This window comes from Anolis sagrei, chromosome 4 (assembly GCF_037176765.1).
Source record: "Anolis sagrei isolate rAnoSag1 chromosome 4, rAnoSag1.mat, whole genome shotgun sequence".
Classification (NCBI taxonomy): domain Eukaryota; kingdom Metazoa; phylum Chordata; class Lepidosauria; order Squamata; family Dactyloidae; genus Anolis; species Anolis sagrei.
In genome coordinates this window covers 175,066,454-175,087,816 of record NC_090024.1, presented here as the reverse complement: position 1 = coordinate 175,087,816, position 21,363 = coordinate 175,066,454, and the positions used below count along the sequence as shown (strand labels likewise).

At 36.0% G+C, this 21,363-nt stretch overlaps 1 protein-coding gene across 6 annotated transcripts in view; it reads left to right on the top strand.

The window, feature by feature from the left end:
- ELAVL4 (ELAV like RNA binding protein 4) overlaps positions 1-17,849 on the top strand; it is an 86,647-nt gene extending 68,798 nt beyond the window's left edge. For 4 of the 6 annotated variants that reach the window (XM_060773480.2, XM_060773478.2, XM_060773483.2 and 1 more), the window contains exons 4-8: positions 5,758-5,911; positions 7,021-7,246; positions 8,770-8,808; positions 13,074-13,106; positions 15,072-17,849. In XM_060773480.2, the coding sequence (XP_060629463.1) occupies positions 5,758-5,911; positions 7,021-7,246; positions 8,770-8,808; positions 13,074-13,106; positions 15,072-15,399 (780 nt within the window). In that variant the 3' untranslated portion in view covers positions 15,400-17,849. The remainder of the gene's footprint in view (positions 1-5,757; positions 5,912-7,020; positions 7,247-8,769; positions 8,809-13,073; positions 13,107-15,071) is intronic. The other 2 variants (XM_060773479.2, XM_060773481.2) reach the window with 2 other exon arrangements.
- Positions 17,850-21,363: the final 3,514 nt, after the last annotated feature.

Below are 21,363 nucleotides of genomic sequence, written 5' to 3'. Positions count from 1 at the left end.
ACTGCCTCTCTTCAGAGCAACTGAAGGTTCTGAGCAGTATTCAAAAGCAGCCCCACGCAGAGTGCATTATAGTAATCCAAACAGGGTGTAACCAAGGCATGTACCACCATGGACAGATCCAACTACTCCAGGTACAAGTGCAATTTTCACCTCTTGTATACTATAAAATACTTACGATACCACTACCTCCAAATAAATATTTTGTAATAGTGTAGTGATCTGTTCTACTTCCAAGACTGGAGGTGACTTATAGACATCTCGACTAGTAGCCCTGGAGAGCTGCAACCATGAATTTATCCAAGCTCTGCTTAAAGTTAGTCAACTTAGTACCCCTCACTATATCTTGTTCCACCACTGTACTAAGTACTGTGTTAAGACATAGCTACGGCAACATGTGTCCTACAGATCTACCGACAAAAATCAGTTCAGTGCCGAACAGTGTAACTATCCCATGTTTTCCACTACAGCTTCCATATTTTTTCTTTAAAATATTTTAAAGAGGCAGTTGTTAATTTGCTACCATTTAAATAATGTTCACCTTTTTATTTTCTCATTGAGTTGCAACTTCTTTTTTCGTATTTAATATTTTTCTACTCTGGAAAGCTTCCAGACAAATAATAATTCTTGAAATACCATGACTGATATTCACACAGCACCATCCATTTGCAGTTCTCCAGTGTTCTCACATTGTTGCTTCTCACTTCTTTCTGGGAAACAGCCTGACGAAAGAGTAATGGAGTCTCCACAGGTGTCAATGCTCTTAGCATTACTTGTTGTCTATCCTTTTTAAAGACTGTGATCTTGACATTGGCAGAAACACGTAAGGCATCATACATTCATTATAAGCCTTGTAATTTTATCACCTGTTACTGATTTTCAGCAAATCTTTAAATGCCAGCACATATCTGTCTAGGTGTTTTTAAAATATTAAAATAATAGCACCCTCCTGCTGAAATAAATGAATGTTAAAGCACGTGATTAAATAAATGACAAAAGGGGCACTTTCTAGTCACTGCCATTAAAATGAGGTTGTTAACAGCAGTAATTGAAAAAAACTTTACTTTTAAAGGATTTTTAATATTACCCCTATAGTTTTATAGCATTCCTATAATTATAAGTTTTTAATTATAATAATAAGTTAGTGTTATTAACCAACCTTGCCCAAGGAATATGCCTCATTTTCATTGAAGTTTTGATAAACATATGTAGAATTCTACTGTTAGATGCTATATGTTGTATATAGTATAATCCCTAATAATTTACTTCAGATAGAGAAAATGGTTTCTTTATAAAACACATCTAAAATACCAGAAATAGAATTTCCTTTTTTATCTCTGTTTTGTGACTATTAAGAAGCATGAATTGATTTCAAGAACTATTCTACTATCAGCCTGTCATTAACAGGAATACTTTGTAAGTGGACCTCAGTTGTGATTTTTCTTTCTTTTAAAAATGTAGCTTAATTCCAATAAAAACAAACTGGAAGATTCCTAATGGATAAAAAGTTATTTTTACAATGCACATGAGAAAATATGTGGTTTTTGCAAACAAATCTTGTTGCCTCTGATGAGATAGACTAGTCAATGGGAACGTGCGCTAAAATTCCTTTTCTCGGTCTCAGGAATGGTTTATATTTTTGTGCTCAGGCTAACATGGCTTTATCGTTGAATGCTTGGAACAAATCACATTTGTCATGCTGTATGATAAGGTTAAGTTCCCTGCATGGGAGTGCTTCATCCATACAAGAAAATGAAGGGTTGGTTTATCTTGTACCATCGCAGGACTCAGCATGGTAGACGTTTAACAAAGGAAGGGATGATTCATTGTCAACTTTTCCCCCTTTGTGTTCATTTAACTTATGTAGAAGCCCTGAGATATTGTGCTTGAGAGTGCTTTCTAATACTCTGTTCTCTATGGATCAAGACATATTCACATTAATAGAGAGTTTTGGTTAATTTGTATTTAGTAGAGTTCCTGTTTTCTAAACTTTGAATGTTAGTCATGAGCTATAAGAATTCTATAAGAATTTAATGGAGAGCAGATGTCATTGGGCACCCATATATGTTTGGACAAACAAAGGCTGTAAATGTCTGTGAGCAGTTTTACCATATACATGTACATGTAAATATATAGTCACAAAGAAATAATGGGTGGAATCATAGCTCTTTAATACGTAATATTATTTAGATGAACATTTTAAAGAGCACCTATGTTAATATGCGAATGTCAAAACAATGACAAACCACTTGTGAGATGGACAAAATCATATTTTGAGATTAATAGTACACATTACTTTAAGAATATAGCATTTGGCTCCAAATTTATTTTAAATCATTGTAGACATGTGTCCTCATGCGTCTGGTGGCCATTATAAAGGAGAAGATATGACTTCATTTTCACAGCATGGTCCAAGCACAAGCACTGTTGTGTTAGTTAAAGAAAGAGTCAATTCATGGCAACATTAGAAATATTTTAGGATATTTCTGACATCTTCATAAAGTTACACATGAAGGGAAAGACTAACAGCTTGTCCTGAAACCCTTTCTCCCCAAATTCTCTTGGGATACCGCTTTGAGTCCCCTCAGGAGTGAGAAAAGCAGTATATATACTGTAAATAAATACAGCACCAGTAATTATATAACCAACCCCACAAGCCTAGTGTGGATCAGCTTGAGTCCACAACTTGGGGTGCATTCTCTATTAGGATCTTGACTAGTAGAAAAAAGGTAATATACCACCTACCTCAGTATCTGATCCCCTTTTACCATTTTGTGCTCCTGGCCATGGTTAGTGGGCCTAAAATTTGAAAATAACTTGAAATAGTGTATAACGAGTATCTGTCATTGTCATCTATCCCTTCTTACAGTGGTTTTAATTGTGTTTTTGTTTTAAAAATTGCTGTGATTTTTAGAAAAATACTGTATTAGTGTATGATGTTTGAATATCAAAATATGTTTTAAAATTCTCAATTTTCCTTTATCAGTTTATAAGATGAGTACCTTAAAATCAATTTGTAAAATGCATATCTTAAATTAAAGGCTGTGTGCAGACAAAAATAGTCCTTTTTATGTGCTGACTCAGTGTATATTTTAGGAGAGGGAACGTATACATATATATCCATCAATTATGTTTTGGAGACAAGGGTTTTGCTTCTCACAGTCATGACTTCCACACATACTATTGCATAAAATACAGCAATTCATGAATTAAATTTGTCTTGAGTAAAATATGGCAAAATACAAAAACCTTATTGGCTATCGGAAATGCACAAAATACATCATACAAGCTTTGGAAATTCCACTGGTTTCTTCACCAAACACAAATTGTTAAAAATCATAGAGGAGAAAAAAGGTGAAGAAGGTAGAATCAGATGTTGTTTCTATTGTAGTTCACTTATAATTCAAGCAAAGGCCATTCTTCATCTTTGGCCATTCAGGGACCAAAGCCTTGAGGTCTTTTTATTGGATTAAATGGGAGAGATTCAGAAATTTGTTTCATTTGTTTATCACTAAATATAATGTTTTATATTCTGTGGAATTGTTAGCAGTGCAAGAAGTAGTTTGGTGGGGAAGCTGTTGGGAGTGTTAGATTTTTTAGTTGGTTGGTTAAGGTTTTAACATAAACATAGCATTTTCAAATGAAGCTGCATTCATATTAAGCAATTGTAATTATTTAGAGAGTGAAGTAAATTGAAATATTTCAGTAAACTACAGCTAAAGTGACTATTGCTGTATGTCTGGATCTGTAGCTTTCTGACGAAGAAATTACCTCACAAACAAATTCAAAAGCATGCATTAGGAAACACAACAAAGTTCCAACTGACAGTTTATTTCCCTCTCACCTAACTCTGGCCCCTCCCCTTCATTGCTCTCATTTCCATAGCAACCCTCTCTCAGATTTCAAATTTACACATGAGAGGTCTAAGGCATGGCCTTATTTCCTGGCTTCACACAAAACCAGGAAATAATGTCATGTCACTGTACTTTACTAGAAAGGACTATATTGATAGACATCTGCTGAATATAAACATTACTTTTATATACTTAAAAAATCAACCCAAAAACATGGGTCACCTAATCCACAAGTCAATATGAATACTGTATTGTAGTGTACTTCGGTGAGTTGAATCATGAAAGGTAAGACCATAGTCTGTCCTGGGAGCACCTAAAAGAAGCATTGACACATACACTCCCATTCTTGATTTGTCCATGGGTCATACTCAAATCTATAATTTTGTCCCCCTGATCTGCCTTCGACTTATACTTGAAGTCAACTAATACATGAATATATATATAGTAGGTCAGAGGAGAGCAACCATTTTTATGTTGGTAGTTGCATTTCCTCATGGACAATCTGTTAATAGCTGCATGCTGAGAATGGATGGGTCTAAAGCCAGGGCTGAGTGAGATCAGAATCACAAGAAGGCAAGCCTACCCTTCTTTCCCATTGCCTTCCTCCTCATCAGTCAATCTTGAAGTATTACCAGATTATAACATAACCAATCTAACATTACACATCTGACATTAAAACAAAACACAAATCTAACCATATTTAAAATACAATTAAAATTTTGAAGCAACCAACAGAGCCAGGGTTTGATGCCATTTCCGATTGATGATAACCATGCATAGTTTTCTAATCCTCCTCCTCCTCTCTATACTCAGGAGAACATAAATGCATTTTAGCTGTTTTTTAAAAGAGAGTAAGGAGAGGGCCATATTTATTTCTTTAGGGAGAGAGTTCCATCGATTGGGGGAGGGGGAGGTCAATCACAGAGAAAGCCTCCTCTCTCATTCCCACCACCACGCTTGAGACAGGGGTGGGGTCAAGAGCAGGGCCCTCTCTGCTGACCATAGTGCCCGAGCAGGTCTGTATATGAAGATGTGGTTTGCCAAATAGTCTGGACCCAAACAGTTTAGGGCTTTACAGTTAAGAACCAACACTTTGTATTTAGCCCAGAAGCAGACTGGCAGCCAGTGGAGCTGCTGCAATATGGGAGTGGTTCTCTCCCTTGTGGGCGCTCCAGTTAGTAATCTGGCTGCTGATCTCTAGACCAATTTAAGCTTCCAAATTATCTTCAAAGACAGCCCCACGTAGTGAGTGTTGCAGTAGTCCAAATGGGATGTAACTAAGGTGTAAACTACCATGGCCAAATCTGTCATTTCAAGGTATGGGCACAGCTGACACACAAGTTTTAATTGTGCGAAGGTGCACCTGGCCACCGCCAATGCCTGAGGTTCCAGGGTCAGCGATGGATCACCACAAGCTGTGAATCTATGTCAAAGCAGATCTTACCCGTTTATTTTGAATATAGAAAAAGGGAAAATGTCTCTCTGCAAATAATCTGTTTTGGTTTTCAGCTGTTAAAACAAAATAACCCTGAACTGGCATATAAGTGTATTCAGGTTGTACTAGGTGTAAGAAATCATTTTTTACACACGCACACCCACCACCCTTGTGGGCGTAAATGTACAAAGCTGGTATGTGGGAGATGGGACACGAATCTGCCTATCTGCAGTCATTCTTTTTATTCTTTATTTAGAGACCTTTAGCCTTACATCTGTTTTTAAATTGTATCCAGCTTTCCTTTTGTTTTCAAGGAGGAATTGATGCCAGCAGGTACTATAGTAAGAGCAGGTAAAATCAAGTGAGAAGGTTATTTTAAACAAGCTGCCATGGCTCAAAGTAAACTGTTAAGTATGCATGTGATGTAAATGTATTTGTCTAAAACATAATCATCTGTTGTTTAACTCCCAGGTTTCCTATGCCCGTCCAAGTTCTGCATCAATCAGAGATGCTAACCTGTATGTCAGCGGCCTTCCAAAAACGATGACCCAGAAAGAGCTAGAACAGCTTTTCTCGCAATATGGGCGCATCATCACCTCACGAATTCTGGTTGATCAAGTCACAGGTTGAAAAAGATTTCTTTAATTTTTATAATTCTGTACTTGGATGTCTGTATGTGCTCATTTCAGTCTGTTTTCTGAAATGAACGAATACGCTGATGTTGAACCAAGTATTTTTTTAGTACTTCTATATTCTGTGTATGTGTTTGTATAAATGTGTATATACGTCATGTACTAGCTGCAAATCCTAAAGTGGGATTTAGGGATTGATTAACTGAAAATGTTTCATCAGATTACTTATTCATGTATTTATTTATCCTTTGCTTTCTGTCCTGGAGTGCTTTTAAAAATATTATGAGAATGTTTGCTGTTGAGTAAAGATTCACATAATTACTATGCCATAACTATTTTTTAAACTTAAACTTAAATCTCAACTGTACATCTTGCATTCCACTCCCTGAGCACTGGTCATACATAATCTCTGGAGGATTTCCCAGCTGTCTTTTTCCCCCCTGTGGAATTTGGTCTGGAATATGAAGTACAAGTGTGAAACACCAAAAATTGACACTTCCCAATGCTGTAACAAAAGTAGTGGATTCAGGGGACAGGGAAGATTAGTGAGCACATCTATGCTGGCCTTATAATCCAGTTTCAAGTTAGTGTCAAACTGTGGTGGCTGCAAAACTGTAGTAGCCGCAGATTACGTTTTTTAAGCACGTCAAGCAAGGGGGGGGGGGGCTAGAATCTGAGATAAGCCCCTTAATATGTTTTAGCAATCCATAAATATAAATCACATGACATAACACAAATGACTATGCAGAATGTGAAATGCGTTGTTGACACCTGCCTGCAATGGAGCACTTTGTAAATTTGGAACAAGCTGGGGCTGCCAAAAACCAGACTCAAGGCTAGTTTACGTGAATAAGTATCAGCTTCCTCACCTCAAACCTGTTCCAGACCAACCTAATTGGCCAGTGTAGACGTGCCCCTTATGTTTGTTCTATGCCTTTCTGATTTTATATAAAACAATCTTTATTTTGTTAGAGTTATTAAAATTGTGATGCATTTTATTGAGACCCAAGATACATGTTTAGGATTTTATTTGTATTTTGTAAGTTCTTATGTTTTTTTTAATTGTCCTTGGTTTGATTATACCCCATATTCGTTTTCCAAGGTGTCTCTCGTGGTGTGGGATTTATCCGTTTTGATAAGAGAATAGAGGCAGAAGAAGCCATAAAGGGACTTAATGGCCAGAAACCTAGTGGTGCTACAGAACCAATTACTGTGAAGTTTGCTAATAACCCCAGTCAAAAAACAAGCCAAGCCCTCCTTTCCCAGCTGTATCAGTCTCCCAACAGACGCTATCCTGGACCTCTTCACCACCAGGCTCAGAGATTCAGGTAACTGTCTATAAATAATTGGTGTTAAGATAATTGTCTTAATCTGGAACATGAGTTTTGCTCAAAACTATAGATTGCTTTTTTTATATGTGAGGGTGTCTGATCTTGGAAGTTGAGCATGGTCAAGCCTGATTAGTAGTTGTCTGTTAATACCAGGCACTGTAGACTATATTTCAAAGGAAGGACCTATCAAAAACATATCTATTCCTTGTCTAAGAAAACCCTATGAAATTCATGGGTCTCCACAAGTCAGCAGGTAGTCAACAGGTGACTCAAAGCCACATACGCATCAGTCATTCACCAAACCTTTGTGAGTGGAATTATGATGAGATGACTTAAAAGAACTTACTATTCCAACTTAAAAGCAAAAGATTGTCTTCCTACATAACATAACAGAATTGATTGTTGTTGAAGATGATAGAACCAATCACCTGGTAAATGTTTCTTACACGTGCAAACACACTTCTTGGATTTTTGGTATTATTGTTGCAAATATTTTTCATTTTCATACCAGCTTTTTGTATATCCATGGGAAAACTTATTTTCGCTCTTGGTATGTCTTCTTTTCATTACAGTATATTTTTTGGTATCTGTTGGCATCAATTCCTCCTTTAAATATTGTATTATTTTTAAAGGGGAAGAAACAATGATAGTATGTATTTTATGTATCAGCACATACTTAGCAGTTTTTATGCATCTGTACTTCTAAATAAAAATTTCAGAATATTACATATATTTAAAATATTTGCAGAACAATTCCTGCTGATTTCATGAAGCTCTGATAAATATGTTTTGGACTTCGACATTTTTATTTCTTTTGACAACTTATTTTGTTCTGCTTATTGCATTGAAAGCTAGCTGTCAGGAAAGAAAGATTACCTATTTAATTAGTTAATATGAAAATGCCTGTGTGTTGTAAAAGTTGGAAAGGCATTTATTTATTAATGACTGACCATCAAGCTAAACAGTCTCAATTTTATTTAATATTTAATAATAAATAAATATAGTCATAAACAATCTTGATTTGAAGGAAATGGTGGTTCAAATAAAGTTTTAATAATCTGCAAAATGTTTGCAAAATATCCTGAAGCAATGTGGATAAATGCAAAATCCTAAACGAATGAAACTAGCATATTTTATATAATTGTGTATAACAGTTTTATGATGCAATTCTGTTCATAGGTTAAATGGTGATGAAATGGTGTATAGCTGCCTATATAGTAGTGGTTACAATCACACACTCATTTTATATAGCAACACAATGACAAGTTAATATGTATTGCGTCATATTTTGAGATGGTGGTATGCTACCTTTCCTCATTAACAGGTCATCTAAAAATGACTTTCATACACTGTCAAAGTGGAAGTAGCTTTATAGCTGGTGAATGATTAGGCCTGCCGGATGTATGGGAGATAATGTTGAGAATTTCTTCTGTGAAAATGGAGCATTATTAATAAAAGTTCCATTGAGCAATCTTGCCATCTGTGAGACATTAACCCAGAGACCCTCCTTCTCTTTTCAGGCTGGACAATTTGCTTAATATGGCCTATGGCGTAAAGAGGTAATTAGAATTCCACAGATTGCCAGATGTCCATGTTGGCACAGATTGGTGCTGTAATTTTTTTTAATTCACTAACTTTATTTTGTTTTTAATTCCTTCTTTTTTCCCACCAGCATGCCAAATGTTTTCTGTCTTTTCGTTTGGACTTCAGTTGATTTTCTTTAACACCATGAACAAACACAGGCACGCACAAGTGTATATATATTGCTTTTGTTTCACTTTTTCTTTTCTTTTTTTCCAGGTGTTCTCAGATGGTTTAGGTGCAACAGCTACAAGCCTTGTGATCCCCTAAAGTGTTCTCGATAATTATTTTTTAAAGATTCACTTAATCAAAATTTACTAACAAAAATGCTATATCAGTGAAAATTAGCACTGAAAGTATTTACTAAAAAAATATTAGGGAATCCATAGTATTTGCTCTTCTTTCCTTCCTCAACCACTGTAACTGTATGCACCTTAATCAAGTATAAGTTTTCTTTGTTACAGGTTTAAACATTATTCCCAGTAATTTGGAGTTTGTTATTTGTCATCTTTTCATTTAAGCTTTATTCTGATTTTGATTTTATCGTTTTTAGTGATAGAAATCTGAAAATATTATCATAATGTCATGCAAAATGTACACTGGTATGGCTTGTTTGTGCTGGAGATGGAAGACAATACAATTAATATCTTCTTCTACACATTTACAATTTTGAATTGTTATTTGTCTAGTACCTTTGGTCTGAATCTAGTAGCTAGTGTCAACTAAAATAGACCCATTGAATCAGTAGAGTTTTGACATGTCATTCATCCATTAGTTCAGCGGGTACCATCTTCATTAATGGTATCAATTAGTATATTTCAACTGGAACCAAAGTGGCACATGATCTGTGTCCTACTGTATGTACATGTGATCCACTCCTCTGCTCCATGTATATTAGGCACAGGCAAACTTTGGCCCTCCAAGTGTTTTGGACTTCAGCTCCCACAATTCTTAATATCTGGTAAGCTGGGTGATATTTTCAGGAGTTGAAGTTCAAAACTCCTCTAGGGCCAAAGTTTGCCCATGCCTGATCTATATTGAATAATTATTTTACATATAATACGAATTTAAAGTGTCACAACCAAGCTGTGGCTACTGTGTCCCATTTTTAAGTTATAGAGACTGTAGGATTAGTACCAAACATCCATTATTCCTGGATTATATCACTCAAACCTGTATTTGATCTGTCCTCTGAAATGATACTGAGTGAGGTACCTGTATTTCCTGGTAGTTAGAAAACATGTATAAAATAAGTGCATATCCCTAACTTTTCTTAATAAGAGCAGTTATAGCAACATTTGGGTTTAGGAGTAATTACATTTTGTGCATTTTGTGGGTTCTAGATTAAAATTGTGGAACAATATGGGACATGATTGTTCTAGACCTGTTTCTGCATGGTTCAGAATCCACTAGTGCTGCAGTGGAGGCAAGGCGACGTTTAAGATGGCCATAACCTGTCCAAAAATGGGTGTTCTCTTCCTCTCTAGTTATTATACTGCAGTCATTCACAACTCAAATTAACCATAATTTTATGTTCTTTGACTTTAATGAGAACACCTGTTCAGAAGCTTAGTACAAAATTGGAGGTAATACACATGTTACTTTGCTTTGTTGTAAATGGCTGTTCATTCATTGCCTCAGTCAAATTTCAAATAGAAACCAATACAGGTTGAGTTATCCTTTAATGTAAATGCTTGTGACTAGAAGTGTTTTGGATTTTGGGGTGGGATTTTTTGTTTGGTTGCTTTGGGGGGATTTTGGAATATCTACATATTGAGATATTTTGGAGATGGGACTCTCAATTGTAAACACAACATTCATTTATTCTTCATATACACCTCATATACATAACCCAAAGGTTAATATTTTTGTATATGAAATTATATGTGTGTATACTGATCCCATTAGAAAGCAAAGATATTACAATCTCTGTTCCCCCATGTGAACAATTTTAGGTTTTGGAATTCTAGATAAGGAATGCTCAACCTGTATAGTTGAACATAAATTTACTATTAATGCTTGTGATGAGTGCTCTTTATGTTTTTTAAGTCAGTAATTAGTATATATTTGAAAGATTATCGTTTAGTATACAGAGATGTAAGTAAAAATTTTGAGACATGTAGCCTTGATACTACATGATAAAATATTGGTAGATACATACAGTAATAGAAGAATAAGTTCCTCATTGATCTTATATAGTGAAATATAATCTAAAAACCAAGAGTGTTTGGATAGCTTTCATTGTCATCTGATGTTTGTATTTCCCCCATTATCTGATTGTCATATGACAGGAGATAATATTTCCCCACACCATGTATATGGGGTGTGCCTATAGTATGTCAAGTTAAATAGTAAGTTGTGTTTATTTCCGGCCTTTTTCTCACTCATAGCAGTTTTCTGGAACAGAGTACAAAGCAGTTTCATAGAGATGGAAATAAACAGCTTGAAAACAAGCTATAGCAATATAGCTGCATTCCAGGGTCAATAAAAGTTTGTGAAATATGTCTCTAATTGTTGGAAAACGTTTCAGCAAAGGAAATGGCTGGCAGAGTCTTCACGTGAATTTATTTCACTTTATTTTATTTTATAAATCTATATATTAATAATTTTACTATCAGCTATATTGAGCTGGTTTAGTTAACTTGTTTTATTTTTGTTGCCTCTGAGTCCAAAAGAGATCCCCAACTAATGAACAATTAAAAATTTAACATGCTTTTAAATTATTTTAATTTTTTTAAATATTGTGAAATAATATATTAAGAACAAATGTTTGCTGATTTAAAATAACTCAGAACTGTTTAGAAGAAAGGAGTTCTAAAACTGAGCAAAGAAGGAACCAGTTTTTTAAGGAATAATGTTCCATAGTCAGGGTGCCACCAAACAGAAGTCCTTTTCTTTTTATTCCTTTCTAGTCCCTCCCTTTTATTCCTTTCCAACCTTTCTCTTTGTATGGGCTGGTGATACATGGAGAAGGTCATTTGAGCAAATCTTAAGCTGTAGCAGGGTCATTTGGATGTAGTATTTCAGGTATTGTGACTGCAAACCATTTTCAATGTTGTAATTTAGGACTAGGACATTGGATTGTTCCCAGCAACAAATTGGCAGCAAATGCCCTTGATGCAAGCCCAAACATTATGGTCAACAAAGAAGATGTTAGAAGCAATCTGACAGCTGAGTCTTGCATGAATTACAATTTATTGAGGCTTTGCAGCAGTACTGTGTCATCAGAAATTGCAGCCTCTGTGTATTGTAGCACTTATGCATCACTATTTGCTAGTTCACTCATATGAATTATTAGAAGGTCACCTTCATATATAAAGATTACATGTGGAACTGCACCAGATGGTATCTAATATCACTAGAATCCCCATTTTCTGAGGTGATTGCTGTCTTTGATCTGTTGGGCTCTGTTTCCACTGGTAATTGCAGTTACACTGGATTTTTTTCTGTGCATAATTGATGTAAAAAATGAACAGGATTTGTCAGTGGCAAAGGTCCGTTGGAAAACAAATTATTGTTGTTGTGTATAGTGCAGGTTTTGTGCTTTCTTATCTTACAGAATAATAATAGCTCCCACATTACCAGTATGTCTTAGATACCTATTTTATTCTGGTGCTGTTTGCTTGTGTAGGAAACAGAAAACTATAAAACTGAAAGGCAGGGAGGAATTCAAGAGGCATCTAGTCCAATTCACTGTCAGTGTAGAAGTACTCCATGCAAAAGGAACTTCTATCCATGGAGGCTTTCCTCATGAACTATAACCTTGGAAAAGTCAGGAAAATTCAGAAATCCTTCATGTATACAGGAAGGAGAGAACTTGAGACTTTCATAGGGAAAAAAGAGATTATGTGGTGAAGTTAACATGCTGCTTTCCTTAAGTTCCCTACAAAGAATCTGTACATGTCCTTGCAGATCTGACATGTGCTTCAATCAATAGTATGCATCTTGATTAATCTGAAAATCTGCAAAGTTGGGCAAGTTACACTCTCTCATCCTCAGAGGAAGACAAAGGCAAGCCCTTTCTGAACAAATCTTCATGTCATTTCTGACATGAAGGCACACACCAAGAAATATTTCTTTGCTCTGTCTTGGAATTCCTCCACAGAAACTAAAGTCTTTTCTTTCAAGAGATAAGATTTGGACTTATTTTTGTAGCCAAGAATGCATTTCATGGGTAAAGAAAAATTTTGAAACTGTGTTTTTTCTCTCCCTTATTCTCTCTCTCCCTCTCCCCCTCCCTGAGTGGATCTACACTGACCAATACTCCGGGCCGCAGGTATGAGTCACACAGGGAGTCCCCCAGCCGCTGTGAAGGTGGAAGGGAGTGCCCCGTGCCCAGTGGTGCTGAACATAGTTTGGCGCTCTGGACGGCCACAGTTCCTGCCTCCTCACACCCTGCCTGTCAGCTATCACCTACAGTGACGTTGAATGGGGCAATGGAGCACCAAGAGAGAGGGAGGAGTAGAGGAGGAATCCTCCTCTCCCCCCCTCCATTCCCATCACCCTGTTCAAAATCACTTCCGACAATGGCTGACAGGTAATCTGCCACAACACGCAGGGCAAGGGGGGCAGTGTCCACGGATTGCCCAAGCTTGGGAAACACGAGATGGCAGTGGGGACAGTTGTGACTGGTTCCATTCCGGAAACAGCCCAACAGTTCAACCAAGTCCAAAGTCAGGGGATAGTCCTAATTCTGTGTCAGAATTCAGACCTTCCCCCAACTTTGGCTAATGTGGGGCAAGGCCACGTTTGGCCACCATGGAGATGACCCAGCTCTACATTGATTTCAGTAATTAGTGTAGACGTGTCCTCCACATGGGTTTTTTTTCCCTTTTTGTTTTGGAGTGGGTACCTCCATCCTAATAGCTGTTCAAAAGTATAGCTTAATTGTGAGTTTTAGTTATGAGGGAGGTAACTGATAGTTTCCTAGACGTGGTTGTGACCATTTTGAATGTCTCCCTACTACCCCTATGCAGTATTTGTGCTTGTAGTGCAGATTCTGAACAATGGGTGGGGGAACATATCAGCTACCCAGAGCACTTTGTGAGCAAGGACAAGATAATGAAAATAAAAATCCGACGGGGAGGGGGCGGATGGCACAATATTGCACCTCAAATTTTCTACAGAAAATATGTAATGCCTTAGTTCTTTGCATTTCAGAAGAATACATCTTTGCTGCAGAAGTAGATTGGGATGACAGAGAGTTCCCTGAGTTTTCCTAGTATTTGAAAATTTGCAAATTAGCAGTTCCTTTGAATAGCCTGACTACGTGGTTCCATTCTATAATTATAATTACAACCTCTTTGCTTTGCTTTATTTCAAAATGTCTAAGGAAGGGCTTAACTGCATGAATGGAAACATTTAGATATATAGATACCTAAAGGGTTCATTTTTAAGCTACTACCATATATTTCCTGGATGCTGGAGTCCACCTAAAGTTATTTCTTCAGGTATAATGCATGAAACATCCTTTGGGCATCTCAATCTATGAAGTCTGAAAAGTTATTTTCTGTCATGTTGATGGTTTGACAAGTGATGATATATTGCAGAATCTGCCCTTTATGGATAAGCAAATCTATACCTTCTTTAATTGCATATGCTTAACAAGAGAACACAGGCCTGTCTGATACACATTCAAATATCTAACCACATGCTTGATGGAATAGCAGTTCGAATCACTAATGTTTTTCTTATGTTTTCAACCATTTCAGATAAATGTATTGGGCATTTTTTAACATATAGATGCACTCACACACTTCAGTATGCTATTCTTCACAAGTAGAAGAGTATACTGTTGTTTACAGTATAAGGTTTTTTAAAAAAAATGGCAGTGAAGAAGAAATACTGTGAGCTCTTCTGTTGAGCATCAAGATTTTACCATGTGTAAGCTTTCATGAGACAAAAATCTTATTATCAAGAACTAAATCGGTTAAATTAAAACATAAACTATATTACAGTGTAAAGGAGAATTTTGTCTAGGGCAGGATGCAGCATTGTTTCACTGTATTCTCCAATGGGAGTTCTGTCGAACAGCCAGTTCTGCTTGGTTACGCCTAGTGAATCTGCTGCTCTTTTGGGGGTATTTAATAGCTCAATGTTATAATAACTGAATGTTATAATTTTACATATATTCTTCACAACAGTATATGCAGGGAGGGATTTGGTTTCATATCATTTCAAAATTGATCTCCAGATGAGCTCTTCTCTTTTTTTTTGTCTTCTTTCCATATTAATCTGGTAGGTTTTCTCCGATCACAATTGATGGGATGACAAGCCTTGTGGGAATGAATATTCCTGGACATACAGGGACTGGATGGTGCATCTTTGTCTACAACCTATCCCCTGATTCGGATGAAAGTGTGCTGTGGCAGCTCTTCGGCCCCTTTGGAGCAGTCAACAATGTCAAAGTGATCCGCGACTTCAATACCAACAAGTGCAAGGGATTTGGTTTTGTTACGATGACCAATTACGATGAAGCTGCCATGGCAATTGCCAGCCTTAATGGATATCGCTTAGGAGACAGAGTATTGCAAGTTTCCTTTAAAACCAACAAAACCCATAAATCCTGAATTTCATATCCTTAATAATAATAATTATAAATATAAATATATATATATATATAAATATATATACGAACAAAAAAAACTCTTCAAGGCTTATACTCAACCATGGACTTTATAAGCCAGTGTTGCCTAAGTATTAAAACATTGGATATCCTGTGAACAGGAAGGATTTTATAATGCTTAGAAAACAAAAATCTTTGATGCATTGAATGTTCTTTCATAGCTGTCGTTGTTGAATATACTATACATAGATAACAATGTGCAGGGATTTTTACCCGGCCAGCTAGTTTTACTACCTTCCTTGAAGGTGGGTCTTTTTAAGATGACCATTCACTCATTTGAAAAACAAATAAAAAAACTAAAACCATTTTTACAAACGAATGGGATTAGCAGATTTTGCTCTTTTTTCCAAAACATTTGATTCAATCAGATTGGTAAACCCCCAACGTAAATTAAAGAGGAACAATAAAAATTGCAAAACAGAAAATATAATTTTGCAACCTTTTTTATTTTTCCTTTTTTCTTTTATATCATGTGAACTAAACAGTCTTCTGTTAGGGATAGCGTTAAAGGGGGGATACCTGATGACATAACAGTTTAAATAACATTAACAATGTTGCCAAAGAGGTGGTCTCTTTGCTGAAAATGGGTTTCAAGAAAAATCTATTTTTATAAAATATAAAGAATTTTTACAAGAGAATCTGGATTTGAGAAAAAAATATTTTGACTGGCTAATTTAGGGGAAATTGACAACTTTGTCATGTTCATACTGCACTGGTAACTTTTTAGAGATCAAGATGTGTGTTTTGAACTGGATTAAGTAGATTGTTTTTTGAAGGATGGGTTACAAACAGATGGTCTTCGTATCTTTTCATAGCATGTAATAAAATATTAAGTACAGAAAAGGAGAGTGTTCTTCCCAGGCACACAGTTACCCACAGTCAAAACCCAAAAGCAAGGAGATGATTTGCAGGATGGTTTTTCTTTAAGTCATCAGTATGAGGATGTCAGCAGAACAAAGGTTTTGGGGAAAAAATTAATTTTAATCAAAAACTTCCTTCGTTTGAGCAGTAGGTGCTACAAAATTATTTACATATCTTAGTATCATAGTTAAATGTAATGTGTTTAGAGGAAAAAAGTACATTTGCTTTAAATTTGTTAAGAATTTTCAGATTCACTTTTTAGCCCATACTGATATAAACTGGGCTGTGTTGGCACATTTAAAACACTCTTTATGTTGCTTGAAACACTTATTTATTTAATTGCTGATGTGACGCATATGCCAAAATCAAATATTGCTAGTTTGGCTAGTCTACTTATTTGTTTACTTAAACTATGGGAAGAAGCATATTATTGTGTCATTTTGTTGTGTGTGTATGTGTATATATAATATAAATATAAATATATATATATATAAAGTTATTTTTCCTTTGGTTAACTTATTCTCAGTTGTAACACTTTGCTAGTTTTGTTTGTATATGTCTTAAAATGTTTTCTTATGATACTCAAGTGGCAAAAGGTATCAAGGTAACCTGTGTAGAAATATTGTTTGATATATTGTCATGTTTGTTGTGATTTTTTTTCTTAACTGCACAGTAGAAAAAAACGACAACTGGGTCTTTATTTTAATGTAATTCAGATTGGGGGAAACAGCTAAGGGAACAAAATGACTGAAGGGGTGCTCTCCCACGTCCAGTGCACTGATATTTTTCGTATGTTTGTGCTTTGTATGGTTATATATTTAAAACAAAAAAGGTCATGCTCTTCCCTGAGTACTAGAAACAGTTACTCGCTATGCATAATCTAGTCGATAGTTAAATTTGCTATTGCTTTTCTTGTCTTGTTATATAAAATCTTTTCAATACCAGTTTAGTCTTAATGGTAATAAAACGTTATGGTTCTTTATAATCTGTGCTTATTTTGTGTATTCTTTTCTCATGCTTATACCCACTAACTGCATGTAAACCCACATACTCTTCCATTTTGGGGGTTTTTTCCACACTGAGGAAGCAGACATTTTGTAGTAGGCCAATAATTTCACAGCAGAGGCTGTAATCCTAAATTTCATCAGTTCATTTACATTTTGAAATAATTTTAATTTTTTTAAAAAAAGTAAAAGAAATCCCCTCAAATGTTTGGGGAAAACCTTTCTACATCACCTGCTGAGTGCAGTTTTCTGGGAAAGTTTTGATGCATTTTCTAAGCATTAGTGGGAAAGGCAAGTCAGAATCTTTTCTCTTACAATGTGTTTTACTATCTGAAATTTAAAAATAAAATCTTTCTTAGGACCAGGCAGTTGTATATTTTAGTTACAATGTATGACTTCATGTTTAACTTGCTAGTTTAGATCATTTCTGAGGAAAAATATTGTAAATGGGTTTTTTTCATAACCTTGTTGTGTTTGAATTATTTGTATTTAAATTGTCCAGACAATAAATGAAAGTGTGTAGAATGGCTATGGACTTGCCATATTTTTAAATGTGTTCAGATGTTTTCATGACAGCACCTTTCTTTATCAGTCAAATCCCTGTAGTTCTCATGCTTTTACTTCTGGTATTATGACTGCACTATGCATGCATTTAATGGTACAGATATATATATATATATTTATGTCACAGCTAAGCCCATTTGCTTGCCCTAACTTTGATACTATGAAGCGATACCCAATTTGTAAAAGCTGTGCCAATGCCACTACAAATCTTCATTGTCTGGGTGGGGATTTCCTGTTTTACATCTGTTCAGTAGTCTCTCAAGTTGGGAGGTTGTTTAGGAAAAAAACCTGTTAGTGCAAAAAAGATTTCCTGCTCAGGGGCCATAGACTGACCTGGCAGGAATAATTTGACAGAATCACTGTTGCATGTTCCAGTGATGAGAAACAAATACAAAGTATAGCTGTTGGGCAGATTGGCAGGTTTCACTCTTGCTCCTTTGACAGTACAAAGGACAAAAAGTGGAGACGAGACAACCATGAGAACAGTCTTGCAGAGAATGCCGCTGTCAAATTCTCTGGTTACCCAGATAAATTAACCTCAGAACATTTCAATATACATAATCCAGCCTGGCTTGTTATTAGCAAGAGCCTTCCTTCCTCATTTGACTGAATTTCATGGAAGCCATGCTTTCAATAGTGTATCTGTTTCAACCATTGCTCTGTAGTATCTCTCGCTCTTTCAAATATGCTGGATTCATAGTTTTCTTTGGGCTCATCTGACTACAGAGATACTAACACCAGTACACTCATTTTAGCCGGGAAATGATACATTTGCAGGTTTGAATGCATGTGAAGAACTTGCTTTCCTGATCATTTGGCCTAGAACAGAATACTTTAAACCACTTCAGCCCATAGGTTTAAAAGACTTTTCTTTCTATTCCTTTTTTCTTAAAGCTTTTAAAAAGAATTGAGTTTCTTGCCACCTCCAGCAATTCTTTCCTAGGGTCCCCAACTTAGTGTTTTCCAAGTGTGTTAGACTATATTTCCTATAATATCACTAGCACCAAGTTGGAGAGAGCTGGAATTGGTAGCAATTGTTGTAGCAGTTCAGAGATGATACCCAAATTATGGTGTTAATGAGATTCTTGGAAGATCTTGAAGTGCTGTATGATGGGATATTCTCTAAAACCAAGGGTCACAAGCATGACTGCACTCCATTAAGCATACCTGCAGCATCGATTTCAAAAATATTTCTTTATTTGCTCCTAGTCAGCAGAATATATTAAGCACTTATTTAATGGTCTTTCCAAACCTTGTAGAAATGCACATGGGTTGCACAGTAGTAATGCATACTGAATTGCATTATGGTGACCTACAATTGAAATTCAAGTAGGTGTTCATTTTGCTAGATTTGCAACATATACAGTCTAAAAAGTAGCACAGATTTTGAAATCCATTTTATGTTCAATGGAATTTATGCCTTGTCTTATACAAGGGCAACCTTTCCTTTTGAAGATTTACCATGGATCCATTAAATGCAATATTTGCGCTATATTTGCATTCCTCAGATTCCCTTGCTAATTGAAAATATGTATCTCACAAAACATTGTACTTCATAATCAAGAATTGGAAAAAGTATACTGTGAATTACACAATCACATGCAGTTATTTGGGACTAGCTAGTAATGAATTTCCTTTTTTCAAGAGATTAAATTCCCAGAATGGGAATAATTCATGCTGGATTTCACCCCAGTTCAAAGCCTCTAATAAATAAGAAGATTTGTTGTTATGTTGTAAGATGGACAAAAGAAAATACCCTATCCCTTGTTTACCATGTCCTGTAAGGCTCTACAGATGTCACCAAAACTTGATTATAACCCTTCTACACATCTCAACCCTTACAGACAAGTATCTGAGATTTGCAACCACCCAGAGCTATGGACACACACATCCAGTTTAACCTAGGATTGCTACCTCTCACTTTTTTTCTGAAAAGCCCTTCTTAACTTTAGTCTTGAGGCATCATCAAGGGCAGTTTCCATTTTCAGGTCCTCTTTTGTAATTTAAACTAATTCAAAAATGTTTAAAAGTTACTTCCAGTAAGGGGGGAAAGGGTTTGAGTAATATTACTCCCACAGCCTATATATATATTCAGCACAAAGATTTTTCAAATTTCTCCTCCCTAAAATGGGAAAGGGCCTGGGGGATGGGTGCGCTGGAACTCTGGATACTGTGTTCTCTTTGCTCAGCCCTGTGTTAAATTGAATATGCAATATATTACTGGTCCTCTTAATTTCTTTTCCCAAAAGAATCACACAGTCTCAAAATAAAACACACATTTTTTTCTGATGAGAGGAGCTCCTTTTGATCCAAAGGTTTGCTGAAAATTTCAGCAGGCACTTAATCTGAGCAATAGGAATTGTCCTTGTTTCCACACCTGTTGTCGCCTTCACATATTCTGCAAGGTTAGTAAAGCAAGACTTCACTTTGCGTTCTGATTTTTTTTCTTAGCAAGACTGATTTTATATGTTGAATAATTATAGCCTTCAGCGGCGCTTTACAGAAGTCATACTGATGTGTCTGTAATTAGCTAGATCCTAAAAAAGATTAGTTACATTACGTACCAACCAGCCTTGGGTTCAGAGAGCTCCGGGGCATTGAATATATTCACAGAACTATAGCAATGAGGATTTTGGCTCATTTCTACTTACCCTGGTTGTCTGTAAATGCTCAACATTACCCTAAAACTGACAGACAAGAGGTAACCTCTGCTGTTCATTCTTACATCCAGCCTTTTCTTCTATTCAGCTTGACTACTTTCACTTCTGCTTGATGTTCCCACCTTCTAATTTACATTCTACATAAACAGATCTTGCTGGTAATCACAAACAGATCTGACAGTATACTGTTTAACCCCTGAACTGTTACCAACTCAGCTTGACCGACTGCCTGGGTGCAACCAACCTACCCTGGATTTCACTTGTACTGGATCACCATCGGGACATGCCCTTACCTGCAGCTGACACCTTTTTTTGGGTAAGATGGCTAATTTTTGTGGTGTTCCTTGTTTATTTGTTTTACTTTTGAGTAAATGAATGCTACCTATTTACTTCGTCAGATGTTCCTTCTTTAACTTTCTCCAATTTATATTTATCTTGATAAGTCCTAGGTGTGTGTGTGTGTGATGTGGACATGCTTGCAAATATTTCTCCAACAAAGACTGAATTCTTCCCATCAAACACTTTATCCTACAATGGCTTCTTCTTTCTCATCTTCATTCATTGTCCCATATCTTGTTCATTTTTTTCTAATGCAGGTGAAATATAAGTTGCTGTTGTTTGTAAATATGGGTTGTCAGAATTTATTAAAGTTGGGTTATATAGAATGTATGAGGCTCTGCCACTGGATATTCCATTCCAAATGTTAAATTTACCCAAGCAATGCTCTATCTATCTATCTATCTATCTATCAGCATATACCACTGGGTAAGTTGACTTTAGGCATATTCTGGATTTGAGGTTGTATGAGTATTTCTAACA